The 26,126-nt window shown below is 36.0% G+C and overlaps 1 protein-coding gene across 7 annotated transcripts in view; it reads left to right on the plus strand.

Moving 5' to 3' along the window:
• The window catches only part of VEZT (vezatin, adherens junctions transmembrane protein), a 65,959-nt gene extending 54,718 nt beyond the window's left edge, over window positions 1-11,241 (plus strand). For 4 of the 7 annotated variants that reach the window (XM_073213644.1, XM_073213645.1, XM_073213647.1 and 1 more), the window contains 3 exons: window positions 4,581-4,681; window positions 6,791-6,998; window positions 10,221-11,241. In XM_073213644.1, the coding sequence (XP_073069745.1) occupies window positions 4,581-4,681; window positions 6,791-6,998; window positions 10,221-10,735 (824 nt within the window). In that variant the 3' untranslated portion in view covers window positions 10,736-11,241. Of the gene's footprint in view, window positions 1-4,580; window positions 4,682-6,790; window positions 6,999-9,162; window positions 10,196-10,220 lie in introns of those variants that run through there. The other 3 variants (XM_073213649.1, XM_073213650.1, XM_073213646.1) reach the window with 2 other exon arrangements.
• Window positions 11,242-26,126: the final 14,885 nt, after the last annotated feature.

Here is a 26,126-nt window from a genome sequence, read left to right on the forward strand (position 1 = left end):
GCAGGTCCTCTCTCAGGGGTTGTCTGGACTATTTTGGACTGGACTAAATTCTTCTGCCTTTTCATGGTGATTGCAGTGGCTGTAGGCAGGTAGCGGGTGTGTCAGCTGGGAGAAGAAAGTCCTTTCCTGCTTGCTGGATGCCTTGCCCTTCTCTGCTGCCTGTGTCGGTTACCCACACTCCTGGAGCAGCTTCCAGGTTAATCCCCTAAGCTGCTGTTGGTGGGGTCTCCGTCAGAGAAGTGCAGAGCCCTGCAGTGAGTGGCAGGCATGCTGGGTTCGCTTCCCCATGAAAGCAGCGCCCCTGCCGCGCAGCTGTGTGCCAGCAGCAGTTTTTGGGTCTGGTGTGGGTGGCTGTGCATTGTGCTGGGATTCCGGGTGGCTGCTGGGGGCACGGCTGCTGGGCTGCTCCTCCACCACCACCACCGGTTCTCGGTCCCCTCTGGTCCTGCCGCAGGTGCGCGTGGGCCTCTCCCATGCCCTTCTGGTGCCGCCGCTGCCACGCGCGGGCCACTCCCAGGCTGCTCGGTCACCGTGGGCTCGCATGGGCCTCTCCCGGGCTCCTCTGTTGCCGCCGCGGTGGGCTCACATGGGCTGCCTCCGGTGCGCGCTGCCACTCTCCCACTACTGGGCTGGTGTGTCAGGGTCCGCGCCAGTTGGGGGAATGACTGGCAGGCTGCTTATTGCTGTAAGGGACTTTAGAGCTGCGCTACCACCCAGGGGGTTAGGGTGCCTAAAGTTCCCCAGGATTCCCAGCTGCTGGCTATGTGTGCCGGGATGACTTCATCTGTAGTGGGGTCCCTGTCTCTTTAAGACTTGCAAAAAGCACTCCCTCTTCCTTTGTCTCGGGGATGCCAGTTGTAGGGACCTGCCCGCAGGTTTTGCTTGTCCGTTTCTTTAATATCCAGCACCCTGTGCACCATGTGTCTGTGCTCCAGGTGCGGATTTCTAGAGCTGGTTGTTTAGCAGTGTTGGGCTTTCACTCCCTCCCCATTCCGACTCCTTTCTTCCTGATGGGTTCTCAGGTTGGGGGGGCGTTCGGGTCCCACTGCACTTTGGCTTGTATCTTACCCCCTTCTTGTGATGTTGAGTTCTCGCAGATGTAGATGTAGCCTGGCTGTTGTACTGTATCCACTGGTTTCTCTTTTAGGAATAGTTGCATTTATTGTATTTTCATAAACATATATGTTTTGGGGAGATTTCCACTGAACTACTCAAGCCGCCATCTTGGCTCTCTCCTCTTATACACCACTTTTTAAAAAACTTAAAAGAAAGAATAGATTTTAATGGTATTATTCCATTACTAGACCTTGCAGGAGCTTTTTCCCAGTTAGGGTAATAATGAGTTTGCTAGTCAGGGGCCAGAAATTGAATTTTGCCTTTAAAATAAAATACTTGACATTCAGAAATAAGTACAGATGATATAATAGTTAGCATTGTATACTTGTTATTGTGGGTTTCTAAACTGTATTAAGTACCATTATTTAATGGTAGCTTCAGAGTGCCTTGTGTTGCTAGGTTAAAAGGCAGTTGTAAAATTTCATGCAAAACTGCTTTCATTTGACCCAGATTTTATACTTATTTTTACTAATTTCATTGTAAATGTTTGGTGTATTAATTTTTAAAATTGTGCTATAAACTAACGCATTTTTTATCCTTGGACCTCTGATGAAGTTAATTAGATTTGTGTATAGAAATTGTATTGCTGCCAAAGATGGTCAATGCTTTATCATCCATTAGTCATTGTTTTATTTACAGGTAGATCTATAATAATGTCTTAAGGAAGCTGAGTAAGTCCTTAGTAAAATTGCTAATTTTTTTCAGCAGAAATGTTAACATGCTAATTATTGATACATTACCAAAAGATTTCCTTTATATCTAAAATACAAATGGCAAGTATTTTTCTGAAGGATAAATTTGCCATGGATTTTAAATGTTTAAATATTTATGCATATTAAATTTATTGATATAGCTTAAGTCTAGAGCTTTTGGTTATATTTTCTATACTAGAAACACTCAGAGGACCATTGGTTGATAAAAAATGTATCCAATTCACCCCTCCCTTAGAAAACTCTGTAATGTTGAATCTTAGTCACTTAAACGTGATTGTTTAAACCATCTCCAGATCATTGGACGGGTGATAAGACATTATGCCCTCGATATGTGTCTGTTGTGCATAATGATGATGATATGAATTAAGATATAAGAAACTCACACTTTTCTCACTAAAATGCTCACAATGTGGCCATGGTTACACAACTTTAATGTTTGTATTTTTAAGATGATTTAGTTACCTGTATCCTTTTTTTTTTTAAGTTACTTCAAGATTACATGAATATCACAAGGATAATTCAGAGTACCCATCATCTGGATGCCCCACTTGTTGACATTCTGCCACATTTGTTGTATCTCTGTTTATCTGTCATAAACTCTTTGGTGGTATTATTCTGAACAATTTGACAGTAAAATGCAGGCATGAAGTCCCCATTACCCCTAAATACTTCTGTTTGCATTTAAAAAAGCATAGACATTGTCTTATATATCCAAAGTATACCATCAAAATCAGGAAATTAACATTGATACAATATGGCTCTCTAACCCACAGCACCGATTTTAATTTCACTGATTGACCCAATATTTTTATATATCCAGATCCAGATTACACATAGCATTTAATTTCCATGCTCTACTATCCTTTAGCCTTTCTTGTCTTTTGTGGTAAGCATTTTGTTTAAAAAAAATCTTAAGGTTATATAAATATCCATTCCTCATCAACATCTTTCCCACTATTAAGCATACACATACCATATGACACATTAGTATCATTCCTAGATATTTAGCCAAGGGATGTAAAAACTTAACATTCACACAACAACCTATACACAAATGTTCATAGTGGCTTTATTCATAACACTAAGAGCAGCTAAGTGTTCTTTAGTTTGTGAATAGATAAACTGTTCCATCTGTACACAAAATGGAATACTACTTGCAAAAAAAACGACTACTACATCAGTAATATGGAGGACTCTCTAAGGCAGTATGTTCTTTGAAAGAAGCTAGACTCAAATCATTAAATACTATATGATTCTATTTATATGATGTTCTTAAAATGCTAAAATTTAATAGGAACAGAAAACATATCAATGATTACTAGGAGTTGGATATGAAGGGAGGACTAGGTTATAAAGAGTCAGCACAATTAAATATTTTGAGGTGATGGAACTGTTCTGTATCTTGGTTGTGGTGGTTACGTGACTAATTTGTCTAAATTCCTAACTGTATACTAAAAAGAGTGAATTTAAAAGTGAATAAAATAGAATAAGTTATCTTAAATTTTTTTCACTCACTGGTTTTAGCATTCATTCAAAGTTCTTGCTTGAATTAGATACTATTGTGATGGTTCCCAAATGGTATTTTCTAATTCATTTTTCCCTTTACACTTACTAGTTGGCACTCTATTGTAGGGTAAAGCATCTCCCTTTTCCAGCTATTTACTCATTTATATTAATATGGATGTGTGGGTTCTTATTTTCAATGGACCATAATTTGTTACTCTTATATTATTATTTTATTGCTCAAATTTTCAAAAGTTTGACCAGAAAGAGCCCATTCCAGGTGATTTTTGTCACCACCATTCTTTGGGCACTTCTCTCAAACTTCCTTTGCCCTGAACCCTAATATCAGCCATGTTTCCAAGAGGCCCTCATTCCTTTCAGTGGCACATGATATTTAGAAACCAAGATCTGGGTGCTCGGTATGTTCATATCCACTGGGATGGTATTGTTTTTACCACTTATTGGAGTACAGAGTTACAAAATACATCTCTATATATATATACACTTACATACACATCGATCTCTGTTTCTCTATCCATATATATTATAAACCATGTGTTCACACCAATACCTCAATTCAATTGCAACACTATATAGTTTATTCTGTCCTTCCCCCTTTCTGTATTTGTACCTCTTTTCTAATTATGAGAAACTTGACTGTCATTATCTTCAATATACTAATATACTCAATCCCTTGTATGTAACCAGTCATCTGACACTATGAGCAGTCCCCTAAGCTTCGTAGATGCTGACTCACATCTACTGAGATTTCTTCCCATCCCATCCTACCTCAGCTAGCTTTAACCACACCAGCCCAGGACAGATGAGATCACTTGGGTGAGCTTTTCAAGGAATTTACTTGTGAAGCTCTTTTCCTATTCTAACTTCTAAAAGTAGAAATAGTATATATGAAGTACAATATGGAAGTTTGTTTTTCATGAGGAAGAATGACGGTCTGTCTTGAGACTATTCCTTTTCTGTGAACATAAGTTGATTTGCTTAGTGAGTACTTGTGTGCAGAATACTAAGATGAGGTGATGAAGGGGAGAAAACCAAAATTTTTCCTCCAAGTGTTCAGTTTAACTTAGTTCGTAAATCTACTGATGCTACTTTTGTTAGGTTTAATGTTCTTAATTTTTTTTTGCAAATAAAACACAACAAGCTGGGCTATGAAGTCAGCAAAATATTAGTACCAATATTTTAAAATTATATATTCACTTATTTCTGTGTGTCCTGTTTCTTCTTAAGGCAAGCCTGAAATAGCATGTGAAAACCCACGTTGTACTGTGGTACCTTTGATGCAGCCTGCTCTACATATTGCAGACAAAGACCCAATCCCTGAGGAGCAGGTAAGGGTGAAAATGTCTTCCCCCCCCAACTTAAGAGGAATTTCATGTACACAGCTTATCTAGCTTTCTCTTTTCTAAGTGATATGGATGATTGTTGGATAAGCTGTTGAATTTGTGTTTCTAATGAACTATAGAATTACAAGCATAGTTTTTGAATTTACATCAAGTTATTAGTTTTTAGTGCCTTGAATTTGAATCCATTGCATCTACCAGCAGATTTTTTCTTTTTTCTTTTATTAAGGTGTCATTGATATACAATTTTATGAAGGTTTCACATGAGCAACATTGTGGTTACTACATTCACCATATTATCAATTCCCCCCCACATGCCCTGTTGCAGTCACTGTCCATCAGTGTAGTAAGATGCTATAGAGTCACTACTTATCTTCTCTGTGCTATACTGCCTTCCCCATGCCCCCCCTACATTATGTGTACAGCAGATTTTCTTGCTGTTTGTATCTAATTGTCTATTTCTTAAACACTTAAGAGTGATTAAACACATTAAAAATCAATGCATTGGCAAGAAGAAAACAAATCCTACCATTTGCAACAACATGGATGGAGCTAGAAGGTATTATGCTCAGTGAAATAAGCCAGGCAGAGAAAGACAAGTACCAAATGATTTCACTCATTTGTGGAGTATAACAACAAAGAAAAACTAAAGGAACAAAACAGCAGCAGACTCAGACTACAAGAAGGGATAGCGGTTACCAAAGGGAAAGGGGTGGGGAGGGTGGATGGAGAGGGAGGGAGAAGGGGATTAAAGGGCATTATGATTAACACACATAATGTAGGGGGATTATGGGGAAGGCAGTATAGCACAGAGAAGACAAGTAGTGACTATGGCTTCTTACTATGCTGATGAACAGTGACTGTAATGGGGTGTTGGGGGGGACTTAATAATATGAGTGAATATTGTAACCACAATGTTGCTCATGTGAAACCTTCATAAGACTGTATATCAATGATGCCTTATTAAAAATAAATAAATAGACAAAGCAAAAAAAAAGAAATCAATGCATTGGCAATGGGAAGCTGGAAATGTGAATGGTGATTACCAGTATGTATACATATGTAAAAATCCTGTGTACTTAAGATTTGTTCATTTGACTACATGTATGTTTCACCTCACTTTAAAAACCATTTCTGAATGATTGCATTAGATATTGGCAACGACTTCTTTTGCTCATGCAAAGGAAAACTTTCCCTTAGGTCATGCTGTCTATTCAATATTCTTACATTGCAAAGGGAGACCAACCCTACTTAGTATAACAAACAAGAAAATTGTTAAAAAATAAAAAAAGACCTTTAGCTAGCTGACAGAATGTTTCAGAGGGCCAGATAATCAGGTTTGAACCAGGGTGGGATAAACAGCCAAAATCACTCACAGGAACTTTTCCAGTGGTAAAATCACTGCTAAGGCACCAAGCACAGACATTGCCACTTGTTCCATCAATGCTGAGTAACAAAAACTGCCTTCAGAACTCTACTTGGTCTGCCGCTATCCTTGCCTGAGAGGATTCCTCAAGATCCCTGCTTCTTTTATAATAAACTTCTGAATCAGATCTATTTAGAGGATCCCAAGTCATTTACCTAAACCATAATTGCAAGGGAGGTTGGGTAAGTAAGGATTCCATCCTTTGCCTTAGGGATATGGAGAACCATAAGATAAGGTTCTTATCCCGTCCTAGGAATAGTGTTCAGACTTCGTGGGAACTCAGAAAGGACCCCAAATGTCTACCACAAGAAGACCTAACATACCTGACCAACTCCCAAAACCACCAGCCCTTTTCATTTTGGCTGGTTTTGACAGAGCTAATAATTGTAATCTTGACTAGATCTGTAGAATGGCATCAAAGTAGAAAAACAATGATTGCAATTGTTAAACTTTCTTATCTACAACCATTTTTAATATCAACCATTAAACTGTTTTTAAGATTTCAATTTATCTATAAGTGTATGTTTGCTTTGTTTGCCCAATTGTGCTTTAATGACCTTGCCCAAGAGTCCTCATCTTTTAATCTTGGAGATGGGTTAGGTGCAAATAAATTAATGCTTCTAGAAAATTGACTGCTTGAAATAGTGTTTTTTTCTTTCATTCATTTTCAGGAATTAGAAGCTTATGTAGATGATATAGATATGGACAGTGATTTCAGAAAGGATGACTTTTATTACTTGTCTCAAGATGACAGAGAGAGACAGAAGCGTGAACATGAAGAATCCAAGAGGGTACTCCAAGAATTAAAATCTGTGCTAGGATTTAAAGCTTCAGAGGCAGAAAGGCAGAAGTGGAAGCAGCTTCTATTCAGTGATCACGGTAAGCACTGACTTCAGAGTAGAAAGTTATTTCAATGTAGGGGATTTTTTTTTTTCTTGAACTATGAATCTTATCTTTTAGCTATAGAATTCTTATGGCTTTAATTTTAGACATCCATCAGTAAGCATAGTACTTTTCCTTCTAGACATAAAATCCATTTGATCAATAAAAAAGTAGGTATACAGTCAAATTGGGAATGTGAAGTCACACTTTTTCATCAGTTATTTGATCTTTTACTGAATTGATTTTGGAATAGATAATGAGTTGAATAAATTGGAGTGTTTTAAAATTTAGTGAATTTGATATTCTAAACTCATCTTTATGTTAAATTGTAAATACCCTAATGAAGCATAAAGCTTAATAACTCTGTTCACTATTAAAACAAATGAATTAAGATCTAGGCCATTTAGCTACATCATTAAGATTACTTAATTGATTTGAGCACTTCAGTAGATGGGAAAAGAGGAGATTCTTCTGTGCACACTGTCTCTATACTTGGATTTCTTGGATTTAGACAAAGTTGGGTGATTGATAATACTGAAGATATGCATTAAACTTCTTTATGTCTCCCACCCTTCTTATCTTTAGTTGAACTTAACGGGAGGTGGGGGAGGAAATGAAGGGAAGCTTAATAGTATCAAACTAGCTAATTCCTAGTTGAGGAATTAATGGACTTTTAAGAAGGTAGAGTGGCATTTCCTTTCCATTTCAGAGTATGTGGAACCTCAAAATCAATTACCTTCTTTTTCCTTTCTCATTTTTACTAAATTATAGAGATTACTTCTGGAAAGTTCCTTGGAGTTTTCTTCTCTTCTCTTAGGAACCCTAGAGTTGTCCAAATGAACATTTCTTGATTTTATCCTTCCTCTTTCTAACCATTGTCCCCTTTATAGCCCAGGTCCTCATTGGCCTGTGCTTATATATTATAATAGCCTCCTAACTGACTTGAATTTTCAACACCTTTTTCTTCTAAGCTATCCTTAGAAGATGGCTTCTAAACTTCTAAGATAGCTTCATCCTTGCAAACTCTTTACAGATTTTTCTCAAACAGCACATTAATAATGGCTTTGTATCTTAAAACCAGTGGTTCCCCTTTCTTATTGTAGTAAATCTTAAGTCCTTTTCCTGGTTTCAAGCCTCTCTATCATATGAGTTCATCATATCCAATTATGTTTCTCACTATTTCTAATACAGAAAACTTCCTCTGCTTATATTTATCTCATTAGACTGTGGTTCCACCACGTTGGCTGCTTTTACTCATCAAAAACATTCATGCCTTTACGAAGAATTCTGTCTTATCCACAAAGCTGTCCTTTAACAACCTCTCCTCCTTGAATCCTCCTCTTACTACTCTAGCCCTGTTACCTCTCTTACTAACACAGACCTTCACACCAGAGAGGCATTGTAGGGAAATGAAAGGCAGTCTTAAATAGAAAAGTATATAATAGATTAAGAACTTCCCAGAAGCAGCAGTAAAGATAGAGTTCATGCAAACTGCTTGTTCATATTTGGGCCTAAATAAAAAAGAGATTAAGAGTATTATGGCTTAGGTATTATTGTTTTCTGTGTGTTTGATTTTTTTTGTCTCTTAAATCATAATCTCTTTAAATATGGGCTTTATAATCCCCCACATTTTTCATTCAGCAAATTATTCATCCAACAAGTAGTTACTAAGGCACTGTTTACTGCTATGTCCCCAGCACAAAGACCAAGAGACAAATCTCTGTATTCTTGGAGGCTTACATTCTAGCAGTGTTAACACATGTCAGTTGATCCTCTAGTAACATCAGTCTAATTAACAGTAAGTGGGAATATTAATCAACTTCTAATATATTTTGCATTCTTCAAAAACCAGCAGATTTATAGACTAAAAATATACATGAAGACTGGAAATAGCACTGTATATAAACTGTATCCTTTTTTATTGTTTAGTATTTTCTTCATGTAGCTTTAAAATTATCCTTTTGACAATATGGGCAAAGATATAACGATGAGAGAAATGTATCTCTTTTTCAGGTATGTGCTTTTGATAGTTTACATTTGAAAGGGCAATAATGTTGATTTAGTTTGTGAAAATAAGTAAAAAGCTGCTGATACCATAAAATGCTTTTCCCACGAAAACTTTCAGTACATCTTCCAGAGTTGTTTTCATCTCTGCCTACAGGGGTAAAGTCCGAATGGAATTAGAGAGGGAAATTCTGCAATGGAACCTGCTGTGGCCATTTTTTTCTGTTGCCGCTTCTCTAGTGGAGTTGCTGCAGCTTAGGGATCTGTTTCTTGGAAATGGACACACTTTCAAATTATTTTTTAAATAAACGCCAGATCTTCAAGAAGCACTTTTTCTTCTACCGTCATGCTTCATAATATATTGTATTGTACTAACCCCTCATACTGGGAGGAGAGACTGCCTAGCAAGCAACCCACTGCCTACTAACATCGAGAGGGGCTAAATAAAACTTCATTTTCCTTGAAAGGACAACTTCTGCCGTATGGATATAATATTTATGTATTATGCTTTGTATACTAGTTGATCTTGAATATAGATTTTATTTTTTATATTTTCGTGTGGCATTACAAATGTATATAGCAGTTATCACTCTGCTTTCATAAGGGTCTTGTTAGGTGGTTGGCAAGTAAGTTGAATTATATGTTGCACTTTTTTCCATGTCATTTTAACTTGTAAATATATATGTATTGAAGATATTATTATCTGGATTAGTTTTGGCCTTTACCTGACACATCGGTGAAAACCATGCTGCTTATTCTTTGGTACAGTGGTTCTCAAACTTAAGCGTGCATCAGAATCAAGTGGACAGACTTAGAGCTGGTCCCCACTCGGTTTCCAATTCAGTAGGCCTAGGGTGAGGCCTGAAAATTTGGATTTACACCAAATTCCTAGGTTATTCTGATTGATGCTATTAGTTCAGGGGTCACACTTTGAGAACCACTTCTTTAACATTTTGAATAAGAGAATATATGACATGTATTAAAATATTCATCAAAACCCCATCTCATTTCATTTCCTAGGCATTTTGTCTCTTATAAAGTCCTCTGAATTTATAAATTTACATAGATTTTACTAGAAAGTTTTATTTAGCTTTTACTTATTTGTTTATTGTTCTTTATAAAAGTTGAAGTACTGGGAGTTTAAGTTAAAGTTTAAATCATTGCTGGGTTCTTAGTTATTATTTTTCTTTCATTTTTTTTTCCTTTCTTTTAAAGCTGTGTTGAAATCCTTGTCTCCTGTAGACCCAGTGGAACCCATAAGTAATTCAGAACCATCAGTGGATTCAGATATGGGGGAAGTTGGTAAAAATGATACCGAAGAGGAAAATAGTAAACCCTCCACAACTGACAGTGAACTAAGTAGTAGGACTGAATATTTATGTGAAAACCCTCTAGATGGTAAAAATAAAGACAATCCTACAAGTGAAGTCTTCTGCCAAGGAATTGACGAAAGAGTGTGTTACCAATGTGAGAGTGAAGATGAATCTCAGCAGACAGATACAGGTAGCCTGGCCACTGCCTATTCAACTGCCAGGGACTCTTTACAGCCCTCTATTAAGCAGAGGCTGGCACGGCTACAGCTGTCACCGGATTTTACCTTCACTGCTGGCATCGCTGCAGAAGTGGCCGCTAGATCTCTCTCTTTTACCACCATACAGGAACAGACTTTTGGTGATGAGGAAGAAGAACAAATAATACATGAAAATAAAATTGAGGTAGAAGAAAACTAAGAACCAAGATTTACATGAAGGATTTTAAATTATCCCTCTTATGAAAGTGTTTTAGCTTCAAGACTAGATATTCCACTGGAAAGGGAAAATGAGTGTGAGTTTACTATATATAAAGCTAAGATGTGAATTTACAGCAAGAACCCTGGTTTGAACAACTGATCTGAAAATAGTAGTTACTTGTAAATAGCAAATCTTTTAGGAAAATGAGAAAGGTAAGGGCTCTTTTGAATAAACTGCTGTTTTATTTGCAGCACAACTGATCAATCTTGGAAATTCTTTAAGTACTTTTAATAAGAAATGAATTTACATTTCTTGCCACAATTTGCTACTGTAAAATGACTGGGATAATTCTGTTGCAAGAACATTAACATTTAGTACGACTCATTTTTACTGTGTTCTCGCAGTTAATAACTGCAGCTATTATGTTACTAACGGCTTGTTTGTACTTTATTTTTGTTTATACCAGTCTTAAAGCTACAGGTTCTGAATAAAAAAAATTGAATTCATACAGTTAATGTGTACTGGGTTTTAGAACTAAGTAGTAGTTTCAAAAGTACTGAGCTTATGACATGTTTCTTACGTCTCCTTGTTCATATGTGTATTCAGTAGTTAATTATAAGAGGTCCTAATAATTTTAAAAGAAAAACTGAACTATTTAAAAAATTACTCTTCTAATTTTTTGTGTGTAGTCATCTTCTGTTCTTGTTGCAACTACAAGAGATGATGTCATAGTGGGATCCCTGTGGTCCAAGGCCCCATTCCCAATCTAGCAGAAAGTTCTTTTTTATCCGTTTGCCTACAGATTATTGGTTGCCGTTAGCACAAGTCTCCAATGCTGCTGATTTCTAGCCTGAGGCTGTATCTTCTCCACTTTACTGAGATTCTGGAAACATCCCATGTGTTTCCTGGAAAGCATCCTTATCTCCTTAGTACTTCATTTTTACAAACTACCTCTTAAAAGAGGTTGCTTTCCAAATTGTTCAATCTCATCTGTTTTGTATTGTGATTGCATTTTCAAAGATATTTTCAGGAGTATACTGTTTCTTGAAACCTTTAGCTTCTATGCACTGACATAGTTTATATAGACAATATTTGGAGAAAATGTAGGAAAACAACTTACACTGAGTCTAGACTGTCTTTAGAGTTAAGAAGCATATTTGAATTCCTGTAATTTAGCACTTTGAATGAGTAAAGAGGAGTAGTTTGGTTTTTTGGTTTTTGTTTTTAATAATCTGAGGGAAATAATTTTTTATCCTAAGGTAAAAAAACTTGGTTCTACTTTATATGAATAGTAGAGATTCTTTGTACTGTAAGTGATTATGCCTATTGCCAACAATTCTAGGACTTATCCATAGTTTAGTTCTTAGAAGCAGTATCTTAGGGTGGTCCTACTTTACTTATATTTAGCCAAAGTTCAAGAGAAAAATATTGTTTTGCATCTGATGATTATATTCTTAAATAATAAGACTTTCTTTTTAAATTACTTGGTTAGTTTGCCATCCCTGTTTTCCTTGGATTTAGAAGAAGCAATTATGGAAAAATTTTGAAATCTTTCATTTAATCTATAACCTTACACAGGAACAATTAGGGTTTAATAATTTTTAATTCTTATTTTATTTTTAACAGTTGGGGGAAAATATCTTCATAATGTTTTATCAGTTTATTCAATGTTCTCTAAAGTGGTACTTTTTAATTTTGAAAGTCTATTTTTAATTAGGAATTCCTAAACTTCCAGTCTGTTTTATTCACTACTTGTTACTTAGTTCCATGGAATTCTAACTTGTTGAAATCATGATATAAGGATCTTGAAACTTTTAAGTGAATGTTCTTTTTGTGTGTGTTTTCCAAATTTTTTTCCCTTTTAAAAAAAATATCTTCCCTGTGAAAATTCTTAATTTTTTGTTATAATACTCTAAAAGTCAGTGTTTCTCAGTTTTTTCATGGAGTACTTACATTAGAATAAATTGGAGATCTTGTTTTTGAGCTGCATATTTTGGATCATATGCTAGTCATTCTTCGTCAGTCATTTCATGGGGGAAACTTGTAATTGTGCTTTACAAATTTACAATGGTATTTTGACAGGGTAGTTCTTGGTTGGAGTAAAATCCTGACAGTTTTTAACATGAACATTTCCAGAGTTTATTTTACCAGGACAAGCCTAGTACTTAATGTAAGAATGATGAAAAAGTCTGTTTATTTAGGTCACACTTGAAGACAGGATTTTTACCTTTTGCCTAGAGGTAGGAAAGTCATGGCAATAAATCATCTGGTGATGGTTATTGTACCTTAAATTCTTTTATTTTCTGCTTTCATTAAAACTCTACATATCTAGTGCATCTAGAGCCAGACTTTTGCTGGTCTTTGATTTTCTATCCTCTACTTTTCTCAAGTTTTCTATATTATCTGACTTCTTAAGTTTAAGACCTTGTTAAAATTGTACTTAACACATCTGAATGTATTTCATTAGGAACTGATTATTTCAAAATGAGATTTGATTTCTGAAGTTATTGGAGATGAGTAAGGGGAAAGACATTTAAGGGAAATTTCTAAGGAAATTTAAGAATATGGTTGTAAGGCTTTAAAGCAGAAGGATAAGCCTGAGTCTGAATTTCAGATCTATCATTTAAAACCTACAGGTGCAGCTGACCTAATAACGTCATGGGGGTGCGGGGGGTTTCTTTTTCAGCAAAAACAAAATTCTCTAGATTGCTAAATGATATTTACAATTTCTAACTTCTCAGAAGTAGGTAAAAAGGGTATCAACCTTTTGAGGCTGAAAAACAAGATCTAGTTATAAACATGTTAATAAAGTAGGTCAAAAAGTAAAAATTCAATTTTATTAAAAAAGTAAGTAGTAATATTGTTTCACGTAATAAAAGTGAAAGCTTTTAACATTAAAGCAAAAAATAATTAAGTTCTGATACATTTTACAAAATTTTAATTGGAGTTTTAATCAGAAGGGACTCTGGAGATCATTTCACTCTGGTGACTGACTTTTACTTATATACCATGCATAATGTAAAATATGAAATATTTTAATAACTTATTAGATGCCACATGGGAAGAAAAGCTCCAAGTGATTTGGTTTAATCATTAGTGTATTGTTTCCATACCCAAACAAAACAAGAAAACAAGAACTAAATACCACAAAAATGTGAAATAGCTTTTATGTTCATAAAACATAAAAATGACTCAGCTGACTTAACAGTTTGAAGTAGCTATCATGCCATACATGACAGTGAGACAAAGCATAAAATTGATTTAGTCTTCTAATTCTATTGATAAAAACATATCTATGCAAATCACACTTAAATTAGATGAAGGTACAAATATTTTAGGAGAGGAAATATGGGAGTAAATGCCCTAAATACGCTAAGAATCATTTATCTGTCATCATTGACAGTGACTTCCATATGTTATTTTTTCAGCTAACTGAGGCAAATCCAATTTAATCATTGAAATTTTTTAACAGTTTAAAAGGAAATTTTTTAAAATGTACTTTCTACTTCTCTGCTTTTTCTAGAGTATTTAGAATATATATAATATAACTTTGTCATCTTTAAGAACATCAGTTCCTATCATGGGGTGATAAAAAGAAATTCACCCTTACACTGAATTCACCTACTGAGATATGTAATGTCTATGCCCCTTTACTACATGACCCTGCATTGCTATGCTTTTTGAGTTATGTCTGGTTTTCACAGTTTCTCTATCTTCCCTTATAATCAGCTGTCACTTTATGCTGCTGTCTTATGTGCCTGCCTCCTGCACGAGGCCCCTAATTTGCTGCTTCTAATCTGCTGTGGACTGAGAAACCAGATTGCCAAGCTTGCTAGAATTGTGTCTAAAATAAGAGTAAGTAGACTGAAAGAAAGCTAAGGGGCTTTTCTTGTCAGTGAAGTGCATGGGCTTTGTGGTACCTGTTTGGCTGTGCAATAGTATACTTATGTTTGCCTCTTAGTTCTTTACTAAGAACTTGCAAAAAATACTTGGTTGAATATGTGATTGCCATGTTTGAAGTATTCAGTTCTTATATGTTGACATTGCTAGAATTCTCCATTAATTCAGTATAAAAGAAAATGTAACTATCATCTTTGTATAAAACATTGTGTATATTTCAGGAAAATGATAACTATTTTGTTCTAGTACAGTACATTGTAACTAGTACAGTGCACAGACTTAAAACTTGGAGCACTATAAATGTGACTTGAATTCTGTTCGCCAAAATTTATATTTGGTAACTATTGGTTGAGACTAAACATGCATGACTAATTTAGTAAGAACTGGCTAACTGAATATTTAAGGAAATGAATCATTCTAGACATTCCACTTTTCTATAGACCTGAAATCTCTTTAATCATTAAAATTTTTTGGAATAATTTCTGAAGGAAATCTTTCTAAAACTTAATATGTATTACTGTCTTCTTAATATATGAATTACATTTTAATCTTTGTGATGTCAAAATGATCATTATTAACAATAGTTATTATACTCTGATAGACTAAATAGGCACTGAAAGCTCTGAGCCTCTTTACTAAATGATTCCCTTCTTCTGTCTTTTAAAATTTTCTTGTCTTTGTTTTCTAATAGTAGTTCTTATTCCCCCTATTTATTGTATGACTTGTGTAAGTGTGCCTGTAGCAATAGCCTTTCTCCACCTTCATAATGCTCCTTCTAGTCTCCTTTGGTTTTGGAAACCAAGTATCTAGCTAACCAGATAGAATAACTTTTAAAAGTAAGAGTGAATAGACTCAGTAAAGACTGAAAAATGGAATTATACTTAAATGCATTTTATGACATATACTATTCACTACCTATTTCATTGCTATCTTTAAAATAAGTGAAGTTACTAGATTAGATACCTACTCTCAAAATAGAAGAGTTGTTATTGTACAAAAGGAACCATTTTGTTTCCGTACTTTACCTTCTCTGTTTCTGTCCTTTTAATTTTTAAAAACTCAGTTTAAAACTAGTCCATTCAAATTAGTGTGTTCTCTATTATTTCCTATTTGAATTGGATATCACATGCTGCTAATAATTGCTTTGGCTGCATTGTTTTGGTTTTGTTTTTAGAGAAATGTATCTTCATTTCCAAAACATGAAGTGGGTTGAGCCTTGAAAAATAAGAAACTTTCATTATTGATACCACAGACAACTGAGAAGTAATAAGGTTTTTAGACTTTAGGCAGTTATACTGCAAATAATTCATTTTTTGTGTAGATTTTATTTTTTGCTTTTTTTAAAAATTTTATTTTGGTATCATTAATCTACAATTACACGAAGGACATTATGTTTACTAGGCTCCCCCCTTCACCAAGTCCCTCCCACATCCCCGTTCACAGTCACTGTCCATAAACATAGTAAGATGCTGTAAAATCACTACTTGTCTTCTCTGTGCTGCACAGCCCTCCCTGTGCCCACCCCCTACACTATACATGCTAATCATAATGCCCCTTTTCTTTTTTTCCCACCCTTATCCCTCCCTTCCCACCCATCCTCCCCAGACCCTTTCCCTTTGGTAACTATTAGTTCATTCTTGGGTTCTGTGGTTCTGCTGCTGTTTTCTTCCTTCAGTTTTCTTTTGTTCTTATGCTCCAGATATGAGTGAAATCATTTGGTACTTGTCTTTCTCCACCTGGCTTATTTCACTGAGCATAATACCCTCTAGCTCCATCCATGTTGTGAATGGTAGGATTTGTTTTTTTATTATGGCTGAGTAATATTCCATTGTGTATATGTACAACATATTCTTTATCCATTCATCTACTGATGGACATTTAGGTTGCTTCCATATCTTGGCTATTGTAAATAGTGCAGCGATAAACATAGGGGTGCATCTGTCTTTTTCAAACTGGAGTGCTGCATTCTTGGGGTAAATTCCTAGAAGTGGAATTCCTGGGTCAAATGGTATTTCTATTTTGAGCATTTTGAGGAACCTCCATACTGCTTTCCACAATGGTTGAACTAATTTACATTCCCACCCACAGTGTAGGAGGGCTCCCCTTTCTCCACAACCTCACCAACATTTGTTGTTGTTTGTCTTTTGGATGGTGGCGATCCTTACTGGTGTGAGGTGGTATCTCATGGTGGTTTTAATTTGCATTTCTCTGATGACAAGCGATGTGGAGCATCTTTTCATGTGTCTGTTGGCCGTCTGAATTTCTTTAGAGAACTGTCTATTCAGCTCTTCTGCCCATTTTTTAATTGGATTATTTGCTTTTTGTTTGTTGAGGTGTGTGAGCTCTTTATATATTTTGGATGTCAACCCTTTATTGGATCTGTCATTTACGAATATATTCTCCCATACTGTAGGATACCTTTTTGTTCTATTGATGGTGTCCTTTGCTGTACAGAAGCTTTTCAGTTTGATATAGTCCCATTTGTTCATTTTTGCGTTTGTTTCCCTTGCCCAGGGAGATATGTTCAAAAAGAGGTCACTCATGTTTATGTCTAAGAGATTTTTGCTTATGTTTTTTTCTAAGAGTTTTATGGTTTCATGACTTACATTCAAGTCTTTGATCCATTTTGAATTTACTTTTGTGTATGGAGTTAGACAGTGATCCAGTTTCATTCTCTTACATGTAGCTGTCCAGTTTTGCCAGCACCATCTGCTGAAGAGACTGTAATTACCCCATTGTATGTCCATGGCCCCTTTATCGAATATTAGTAGACCATATATGTTTGGGTTAATGTCTGGAGTCTGTATTCTGTTCCATTGGTCTGTGGCTCTGTTCTTGTGCCACTACCAAATTGTCTTGATTACTGTGGCTTTGTAGTAGAGCTTGAAGTTGGGGAGTGAGATCCCCCCCACTTTATTCTTCCTTCTCAGGATTGCTTTAGCTATTCGGGGTCTTCGGTGGTTCCATATGAATTTTTGAACGATTTGTTCCAGTTCATTGAAGAATGCTGTTGGTAGTTTGATAGGGATTGCATCGAATCTGTATATTGCCTTGGGCCGGATGGCCATTTTGATGATATTAATTCTTGCTAGCCAGGAGCATGGGATGAGTTTCCATTTGTTAGTGACCTCTTTAATTTCTCTTAAGAGTGTTTTGTAGTTTTCAGGGTATAGGTCTTTCACTTCCTTGGTTAGGTTTATTCCTAGGTATTTTATTCTTTTTGATGCTATTGTGAATGGAATTGTCTTCCTGATTTCTTTTTCTATTAGTTTATTGTTAGTGTATAGGAAAGCCACAGATTTCTGTGTGTTAATTTTGTATCCTGCAACTTAGCTCAATTCCGATATTAGCTCTAGTAGTTTTGGAGTGGAGTCTTTAGGGTTTTTTATGTACAATATCATGTCATCTGCAAATAGTGACAGTTTTACCAATCTGGATTCCTTGTATTTCTTTGTTTTGTCTAATTGCCATGTCTAGGACCTCCAGTACTATGTTGAACAACAGTGGGGATAGTGGGCATCCCTGTCTTGTTCCCGATCTCAGATGGAATGCTTTCAGCTTCTTGCTGTTCAGTATGATGTTGGCTGTGGGTTTATTATATATGGCCTTTATTATGTTGAGGTACTTGCCCTGTATACCCGTTTTGCTGAGAGTTTTTATCATGAATGGATGTTGAATTTTGTCGAATGCTTTTTCAGCATCTATGGAGATGATCATGTGGTTTTTTTCCTTCATTTTGTTGATATGGTGGATGATGTTGATGGATTTTCGAATGTTGTACCATCCTTGCATCCCTGAGATGAATCCCACTTGGTCACGGAGTATGATCCTTTTATTGTTGAATTTGGTTTGCTAATGTTTTGTGGAGTATTTTTGCATCTACGTTCATCAGGGATATTGGTCTGTAATTTTCTTTTTTGGTGGGGTCTTTGCCTGGTTTTGGTATTAGGGTGATCTTGGCTTCATAGAATGAGTTTGGGAGTATTCCCTCCTCTTCTATTTTTTGGAAAACTTTAAGGAGAATGGGTAGTATGTCTTCTCTGTATGTCTGATAAAATTCAGAGGTAAATCTATCTGGCCTGGGGGTTTTGTTCTTTGGTAGTTTTTTGATTACTGCTTCAATTTCGTAGCTGGTAATTGGTCTGTTTAGATTTTCTGTTTCTTTCTGGGTCAGTCTTGGAAGGTTGTATTTTTCTACGAAGTTGTCCATTTCTCCTAGGTTTCCCAGCTTGTTAGCATATAGGTTTTCATAGTATTCTCTAATAATTCTTTGTATTTCTGTGGGGTCTGTCGTGATTTTTCCTTTCTCGTTTCTGATTCTGTTGATTTGTGTTGACTCTCTTTTCCTCTTAATAAGTCTGGCTAGAGGCTTATCTATTTTGTTTATTTTCTCAGAGAACCGGCTCTTGGTTTCATTGATTTTTTCTATTGTTTTATTCTTCTCAATTTTATTTCTTCTCTGATCTTTATTATGTCCCTCCAACTGCTGACCTTAGGTCTCTTTTTCCAGTTTCGGTATTTGTGACATTAGACCATTCATTTGGGATTGTTCTTCCTTCTTTAAATATGCCTGGATTGCTATATACTTTCCTCTTAAGACTGCTTTTGCTGTATCCCACAGTAGTTGGGGCTTAGTGTTGTTGTTGTCGTTTGTTTCCATATATTGCTGAATCTCCATTTTGATTTGGTCATTGATCCATTGATTATTTAGGAGCGTGTTGTTAAGCCTCCATGTGTTTGTGAGCCTTTTTGCTTTCTTTGTACAGTTTATTTCTAGTTTTATGCCTTGTGGTCTGAAAAGTTGGTTGGCAGGATTTCAATCTTTTGGTATTTACTGAGGCACTTGAGAAGAATGTGTATCCTGTTGCTTTTGGATGTAGAGTTCTGTAGATGTCTATTAGGTCCATCTATTCTAGTGTGTTGTTCAGTGCCTCTGTGTCCTTACTTATTTTCTGTCTGGTGGATCTGTCCTTTGGAGTGAGTGGTGTGTTGAAGTCTCCCAGAATGAATGCATTGCATTCTATTTCCTCCTTTAATTCTGTTAGTATTTGTTTCACATATGCTGGTGCTCCTGTATTGTGTTTATATATATTTATAATGGTTATATACTCTTGCTGGACTGAGCCCTTTATCATTATGTAATGTCCATCTTTACCTTTTGTTACTTTCTTTATTTTAAAGTCTATTTTGTCTGATACTAGTATTGCAACACCTGCTTTTTTCTCTCTGTTGTTTGCATGAAATGTCTTTTTCCATCCCTTGACTTTAAGTCTGTGCATGTCTTTGGGTTTGAGGTGAGTCTCTTGTAAGCAGCATATGGATGGATCTTGCTTTTTTATCCAATCTGTTACTCTGTGTCTTTTGATTGGTGCATTCAGTCCATTTACATTTAGCGTGATTATTGAAAGTTATGTCCTTATTGCCACTGCAGGCTTTAAGTTTGTGGTTACCAAAGGTTCAAGGTTAGCTTCTTTACTATCTTACTGTCTAACTTAACTCGCTTGTTGAGCTATTATAAACACTGTCTGATGATTCTTTATTCTCTCCCTTCTTATTCCTTCTCCTCCCTTCTTCATATGTTGGGTGTTTTGTTCTGTGCTCTTTTTAGGAGTGCTCCCATCTAGAGCAGTCCCTGTAAGATGCCCTGTAGAGGTGATTTGTGGGAGGCAAATTCCCTCAACTTTTGCTTGTCTGGGAATTGTTTAATCCCTCCTTCATATTTAAATGATAATCGTGCTGGATACAGTATTCTTGGTTTGAGGCCCTTCTGTTTCATTGCATTAAGTATATCATGCCATTCTGCCATTCTCTTCTGGCCTGTAGGGTTTCTGTTGAGAAGTCTGATGATAGCCTGATGGGTTTTCCTTTGTAGGTGTCCTTTTTTTTCTCTCTGCCTGCCTTTAGTACTTTGTCCTTGTCTTTGATCTTTGCCATTTTAATTATTATGTGTCTTGGTGTGGCCCTCCTTGGATACCTTGTCATGGGAGTTCTGTGTACCTCTGTGGTCTGAGATGCCATTTCCTCCCCAAGTTTGGGGAAGTTTTCAGCAATTATTTCTTCAAAGACGCTTTCTATCCCTTTTTCTCTCTCTTCTTCTGGTACCCCTATAATGCAGATATTGTTCTGTTTCGATTGGTCACACAGTTCTCTTAAAATTCTTTCATTCCTGGAGATCCTTTTATCTCTCTCTGCATCAGCTTCTCTGCATTCCTGTTCTGTTTTCTAGTCTATTAATGGCGGCTTACATCTTGTTCATTCTGTTTTGAAGTCCTTCCAGAGCTTGTTTTATTTCTGTATTCTCCCTCCTTAGTTCTTGCATATTTCTCTGCAAGTCTATCAGCATGGTTATGACTTTTGTTTTGAATTCTTTTTCAGGAAGACTGGCTAAATCTATCTCCCCAGGTTCCTTCTCAGGGGAAGATGGAGAAGATGTCGAAGCTGTCTGGGTTAGTCTTGTCTGGATCAAATTTTTTTGCCTTTTCATGTTGATAGGTGCAGTGGAGTGCTATTGATGCATCTATCAGCTGGGAGAGTCAAGCCTCTTTCTACTTGGCTCCTGGCCTTTCTTTACTGGGACAACTGTGACCCCTAGTTGCTTGTGTTGGGCAGTTGCATGTAGATTGGGTCTCTGTATGGAGGAAGCTCCCATGCTGTGGGCGTGGCCAGCCTCAGGCTGCTGCTCTGCTATGGCGGGGCCCCGGAGGGGTAATGGATGGGGGGCTGTTTAGCTGTTTACGTCCATGAGGGGTCTCAGAGCTGTTGCCCATGGAGTTAGTGCGCCCGGAGTTTCCTGGAATTTCCAGCTGCTGGACTGTGACTCGGGATGCTTCCTTCCAGCTGTGGGGTCCCTGTCCCTTTAAGACTTTCAAAAAGCTCTCGCTTTTCTTTGTCACAGGGGCACCGGCTTCGGGACCCACTCAAAGGTCTTACTGTCCTGTTTCCCTAGTGTCCAGCACCCCACGCATGCACTGTGTCTACACTCCAGTGCGGATGGTTAGGGCTGGGTGTTTAGCAGTCCTGGGCTCCCTCTTCCTCCCCGCTCCGACTCCTCTCCTCCTGCTGGGAGCTGGCGTGAGGGGCCTCAGGTCCCACCGGACTGCGGCTTGTATCTTAGCCCTTTCACCAGGCACTGGGTTCTCGCAGGTGTGGATGTAGTCTGGCTATTGTCCTGTGTCTTCTGGTCTCTCTTTTTGGATTAGTTGTATTTGTTGTATTTTCAAAAATATATATGTTTTTGGGAGGAGATTCCCACTGTCCTACTCACACCACCATCTTTGCTCCACCCCCTCTATTTTTTGTGTAGATTTTTAAGATAATAACTTCATTTTCATTCAATGAAATGTATGTTAAAAGCTTGCCAAAAGTTATCAGTGTCAGGTCTAATGATACTGACAGATGTTTGAATGACTAAATTCCCATTGTCATTCTATATTTTGCATGTTTAAATTATCATTTCACATGTTAAATAATCAAGCACGATTGTTTTTCCTCTCAAATGAAAAATAAACATGAAATTTGCATGTTGTAATGTTTGCAAGTAAAATTCAAATCTGTCTAGAAAAGGATATCATGGCATTGAACAACTTAGTTTTACCAACAGGCTGACTGTGTTTCAGTAATCATGTACTGACTTATTTTTCCATTTTATACAGGGTCATTAGAAAACCCATCACTTGTTTTATTGCCATGCCTCATAGACAACTTTCAGTTATTCATATGCTTCTGGAAGAGAATTATGATAAAATATTCACTTTAAAATAACTGGTCCAAACTAGTTTCTTGAGTTGAGACTGCCATTACGAAATAGATAGTCATGATGCCAAAACCGGTTTGGGAGGTAACAAGGAGAAAAATTCTCTTTTGGTATAGCTGTGAGAGGCAAGTATTCTATTCACTGTAATTGCTATATGCCAGAAAAAGAGGATGAATTTGATTCCAGGATTCACATATATAAAAGTTTAACATCAATAAGGAGTTGATGTTATGGATATCCTAAAACATGTGATAAACTAAAATGCATACAGTATTTTTTAATGCTATTCATTTTTATATATTTTAACCTGTCATCAATTAAATTAGTTTTATCCCTACTTACTGAATTTCATTTGGCACATATCAAACATGTTATTCCAATAGGACAGTATTTAAGTTATGTATTTTTCTGACTACACTATTTTTTAAAGTGGGTATATTTATGAGATATTGTTACAGAAGCATTTCTTCATATTTATGTCTTAAGAGTTTCTCAAAATAAAGGATAATTTTACTATTTGGAACTTTACATTTTACACTTTTATTGCATTTCTTAAATGCTGGCAACCTACAAATAAGTTTATTTTATCATGAACATTTTTTTCTAAAAGAAAAACATGTCTTTTATAATATCCTAAGAAATTACATATCTAAATTTCCCTTCCAAGTAATTCCTAAATTAACCCCATTTCTAAGTTACAGTATTTTCTGCACTTTTATTTCACCAAGCTGTACCTTTTGTTCATTCTATGACTTAACTAATGCTTACTTAGGCACAGTGTTAGTATCTGGCAATGTACAAAAAACTCCAGAAATGTTACTCCCATCCCTTAAAGATTGGTGTATGGTCCTGGTACAACCCTGGAGGTCTGTGTGAGTGAAAAGCCCAGAAGTCTGCCTGAGCTGAAAGCACTCCCAAGGAGTTTGGTTTTGTTTGGGTTTGTTCTAGGTATGGTCCCAGGGATCCCAGATCAAACCAGGCCCCTGGGCCTATCCTAGAACCAACCTAAACTCATGCATCATTCCTGGAACATCAAGAGTGTGAAGACTGAAGATAACCCAAGACTGACTAGACAGCCTATGTTCACCAAAACTCACTTTTTTGTATGTATGCCTACAATTTTAGCAAGCATTGGTTGGTTAATCCTTCTGAAGTTAAAGGGATGACAGTAGATAACAAGATAAAGTCTTACCAGTCTTTGACATTACAGTAATTTATGATAATAGAAATGTAACATGGTTATTATTAATTGCTTACTTACTATTAGATCTCCATTTTTAAGTTAAACAATTTAGCCATCAAAAAAATTATCCCCCATATTAATGGTTTCTGTTTTTGTTTCTCTCAAATATTTTTCATTTCTACTCAAACAATACTTTGTCGGTCTCATTTAACTAATTGTTTATAGTTTCTAAACAGCATTTGATCTTTGTCTCATGGCTCCAATGCCAAGTGATTTTAAACTGTTGTTTCTGAAAACCAATGCTTTTTTCCTTTAATCTGTTATTGAATCCACCACATTGCTTTGAGCTCGCTTTTGAGTTTCAGATCTGGGAAGAACCTTAGAATCATTTGTAGACACACTGTCCCTTGTTAAACTCATTATAGGCTGTTTCAAGGATCTGCTACAGTTGGTTAAACAAACTAGGGAGATAGAGTGAAAGTGGGTCAATACTTCACATACTACAAAAGTATTTTGCAGAAAAAGGTTTTTAGTAAGTTTCCTTTTTTGTTCCCTGCTGCTCTGGATTTTTAAAAATGTTCTGGCCTAGTTGATTCAGTACGTGGTCTCCCATCATAACTGTGACATTTCTATAGACACATACATGTTTTTATTTAATTTGGAGGACAAAATTTCTGAAAAGGCATGAAAAGACCCAGATCCAAAGGTCATGATATACAATGAAAATGTTCTCTTTAGGTAATAACTGGCATTGCAGTGGGTTTAGATTGTATTTGAAATAATTGCAGACTAATCAGGAACTCCACATGTGAAAGGAGCCCCAAACTGCTGTTTCTCCAAGCAGACCAGAAAAGCTGGATCAATGAGTTATCCTTTAAAATAGGATGGTGAACTTATTGAGGCTTATTCTGAAGAACTCAATCATGGGATTAGTTCTGTACTACATTTATCACATAGATGCTTCATCCCATGGATTTGTTTTCCTATTTTCATAAATTAAAACACTATGCATGTTACTATGTGTATATGTCTTTTGGTAAAGCAACCCACTTTGGATCTAATCATCTTTGGATTTCAATTCCTTTCAAGGCCAAATGATTTAAGTGCTTTTATTGTCTTGTAAATTCACTCTTAATTTATGCCTTCATTTTCCTCTACTGAACTATATAGAATTAAATAGGTGAGCCTTACATTTAGTTCCTTCCAAAATTTATGACTATTTTTATTCACCCAAAAATGGAAATGTAACATCAACAGTTTGTATCAATGAACTAATCTGTGAGTATATATAACTATTTCTTGACATAGCCTGAAATGTGGGAACCCATCTTATGTTTATGTGCAGTGAGTGTTCTCAGTATTTAGGAGGCCTTTGCATTTTCTTTTAACATTACTAATTATGAACACTGAAAATAGTAATTTGTGAATGGTCATACAGAGTTCAGGCTTGTTTGCACATAAGTTTCTAAAGTAAGCCTTCAGATACTTTTGGAGTGTTAAGTTGTAATTTTTAAAATACCATTTAAAAACATTCTTTCAGAAATATTTTAATTTTTACTTTTTGACAATTTATGTTTTATGTAGTAGAACTGTACATTTCCCACCCTACCTGAAGACTTGAGATTATAACCTTTTTTTAACAATGCTTTCTTTGATCACTTTATGTATTTTATCATACTGAATATTTTAAAGGATTTTTACAAGAACCCAATAGTAGGTTTATATGCTGGTTACTGTTGTTCTTCCTAACCTGAAGAAGTCTAATAAAGTCTGTACTTCTTATATTGTTTTTGTGTGTACTTTTTTTATTCTGGTGTTTGCAACATGAATTAGCCAAAAGGTAAAAATTCTTTCTCCATTTGTCTGTGTTTTTTTTTTTCTATTTAGTATTTTTTAGAATTTGTTAATATGCCCACAGAAGACAGTAGTTGTTTAGGAAAGACTTTTGCTGGGTTTTACTAATTAAAAGTGTGAGGTACGATAGAATGTGTGCAGTTGCTCTATCGGATTTTGAAGTCATTGGGTAGGAAATATCCCATATGGTAATCACTCCATGTTTAAACAATTTGCTTTTGAAGGTCTTTAGCAGATGTGCTATAGCCATTGAAATACAGTTGGCAAATAGTAATTTTCCCTGAATGTACATCTGTAAAAATTAAAAGAACATTTTCAGAATCTGATCATAGGAAAACTAGTCCTATTTAATTGAAGGAAGATCTTATATGTGTCCCTATGAGAAAATGTTTATACACAAAATAATATTTGGCATCACTCATGTTCCCAGAACCTGAATTATTATTTGAAGATAAAGACACAATAGTTTTTTCTCTCGAACTCATACACATGAAGTGTCAGAGCAGTATCCTCCCAAAGTATAAGACATCATCTATTCATCATTATGATAAGTTGCTTATGGTTACATTGCATTTTATAACTAACCTCTAGGGAAGAATACAGAGCCCTTGAATTTGAAAGTCAGTAGATTTGAATTAAGGACAAAACTACTTCTCTAAAATTTAGGCAAATCATGTAACCATACTGACCAACAGTTTCCT

The sequence above is a fragment of the Manis javanica genome, chromosome 10 (genome assembly GCF_040802235.1).
Source record: "Manis javanica isolate MJ-LG chromosome 10, MJ_LKY, whole genome shotgun sequence".
Classification (NCBI taxonomy): domain Eukaryota; kingdom Metazoa; phylum Chordata; class Mammalia; order Pholidota; family Manidae; genus Manis; species Manis javanica.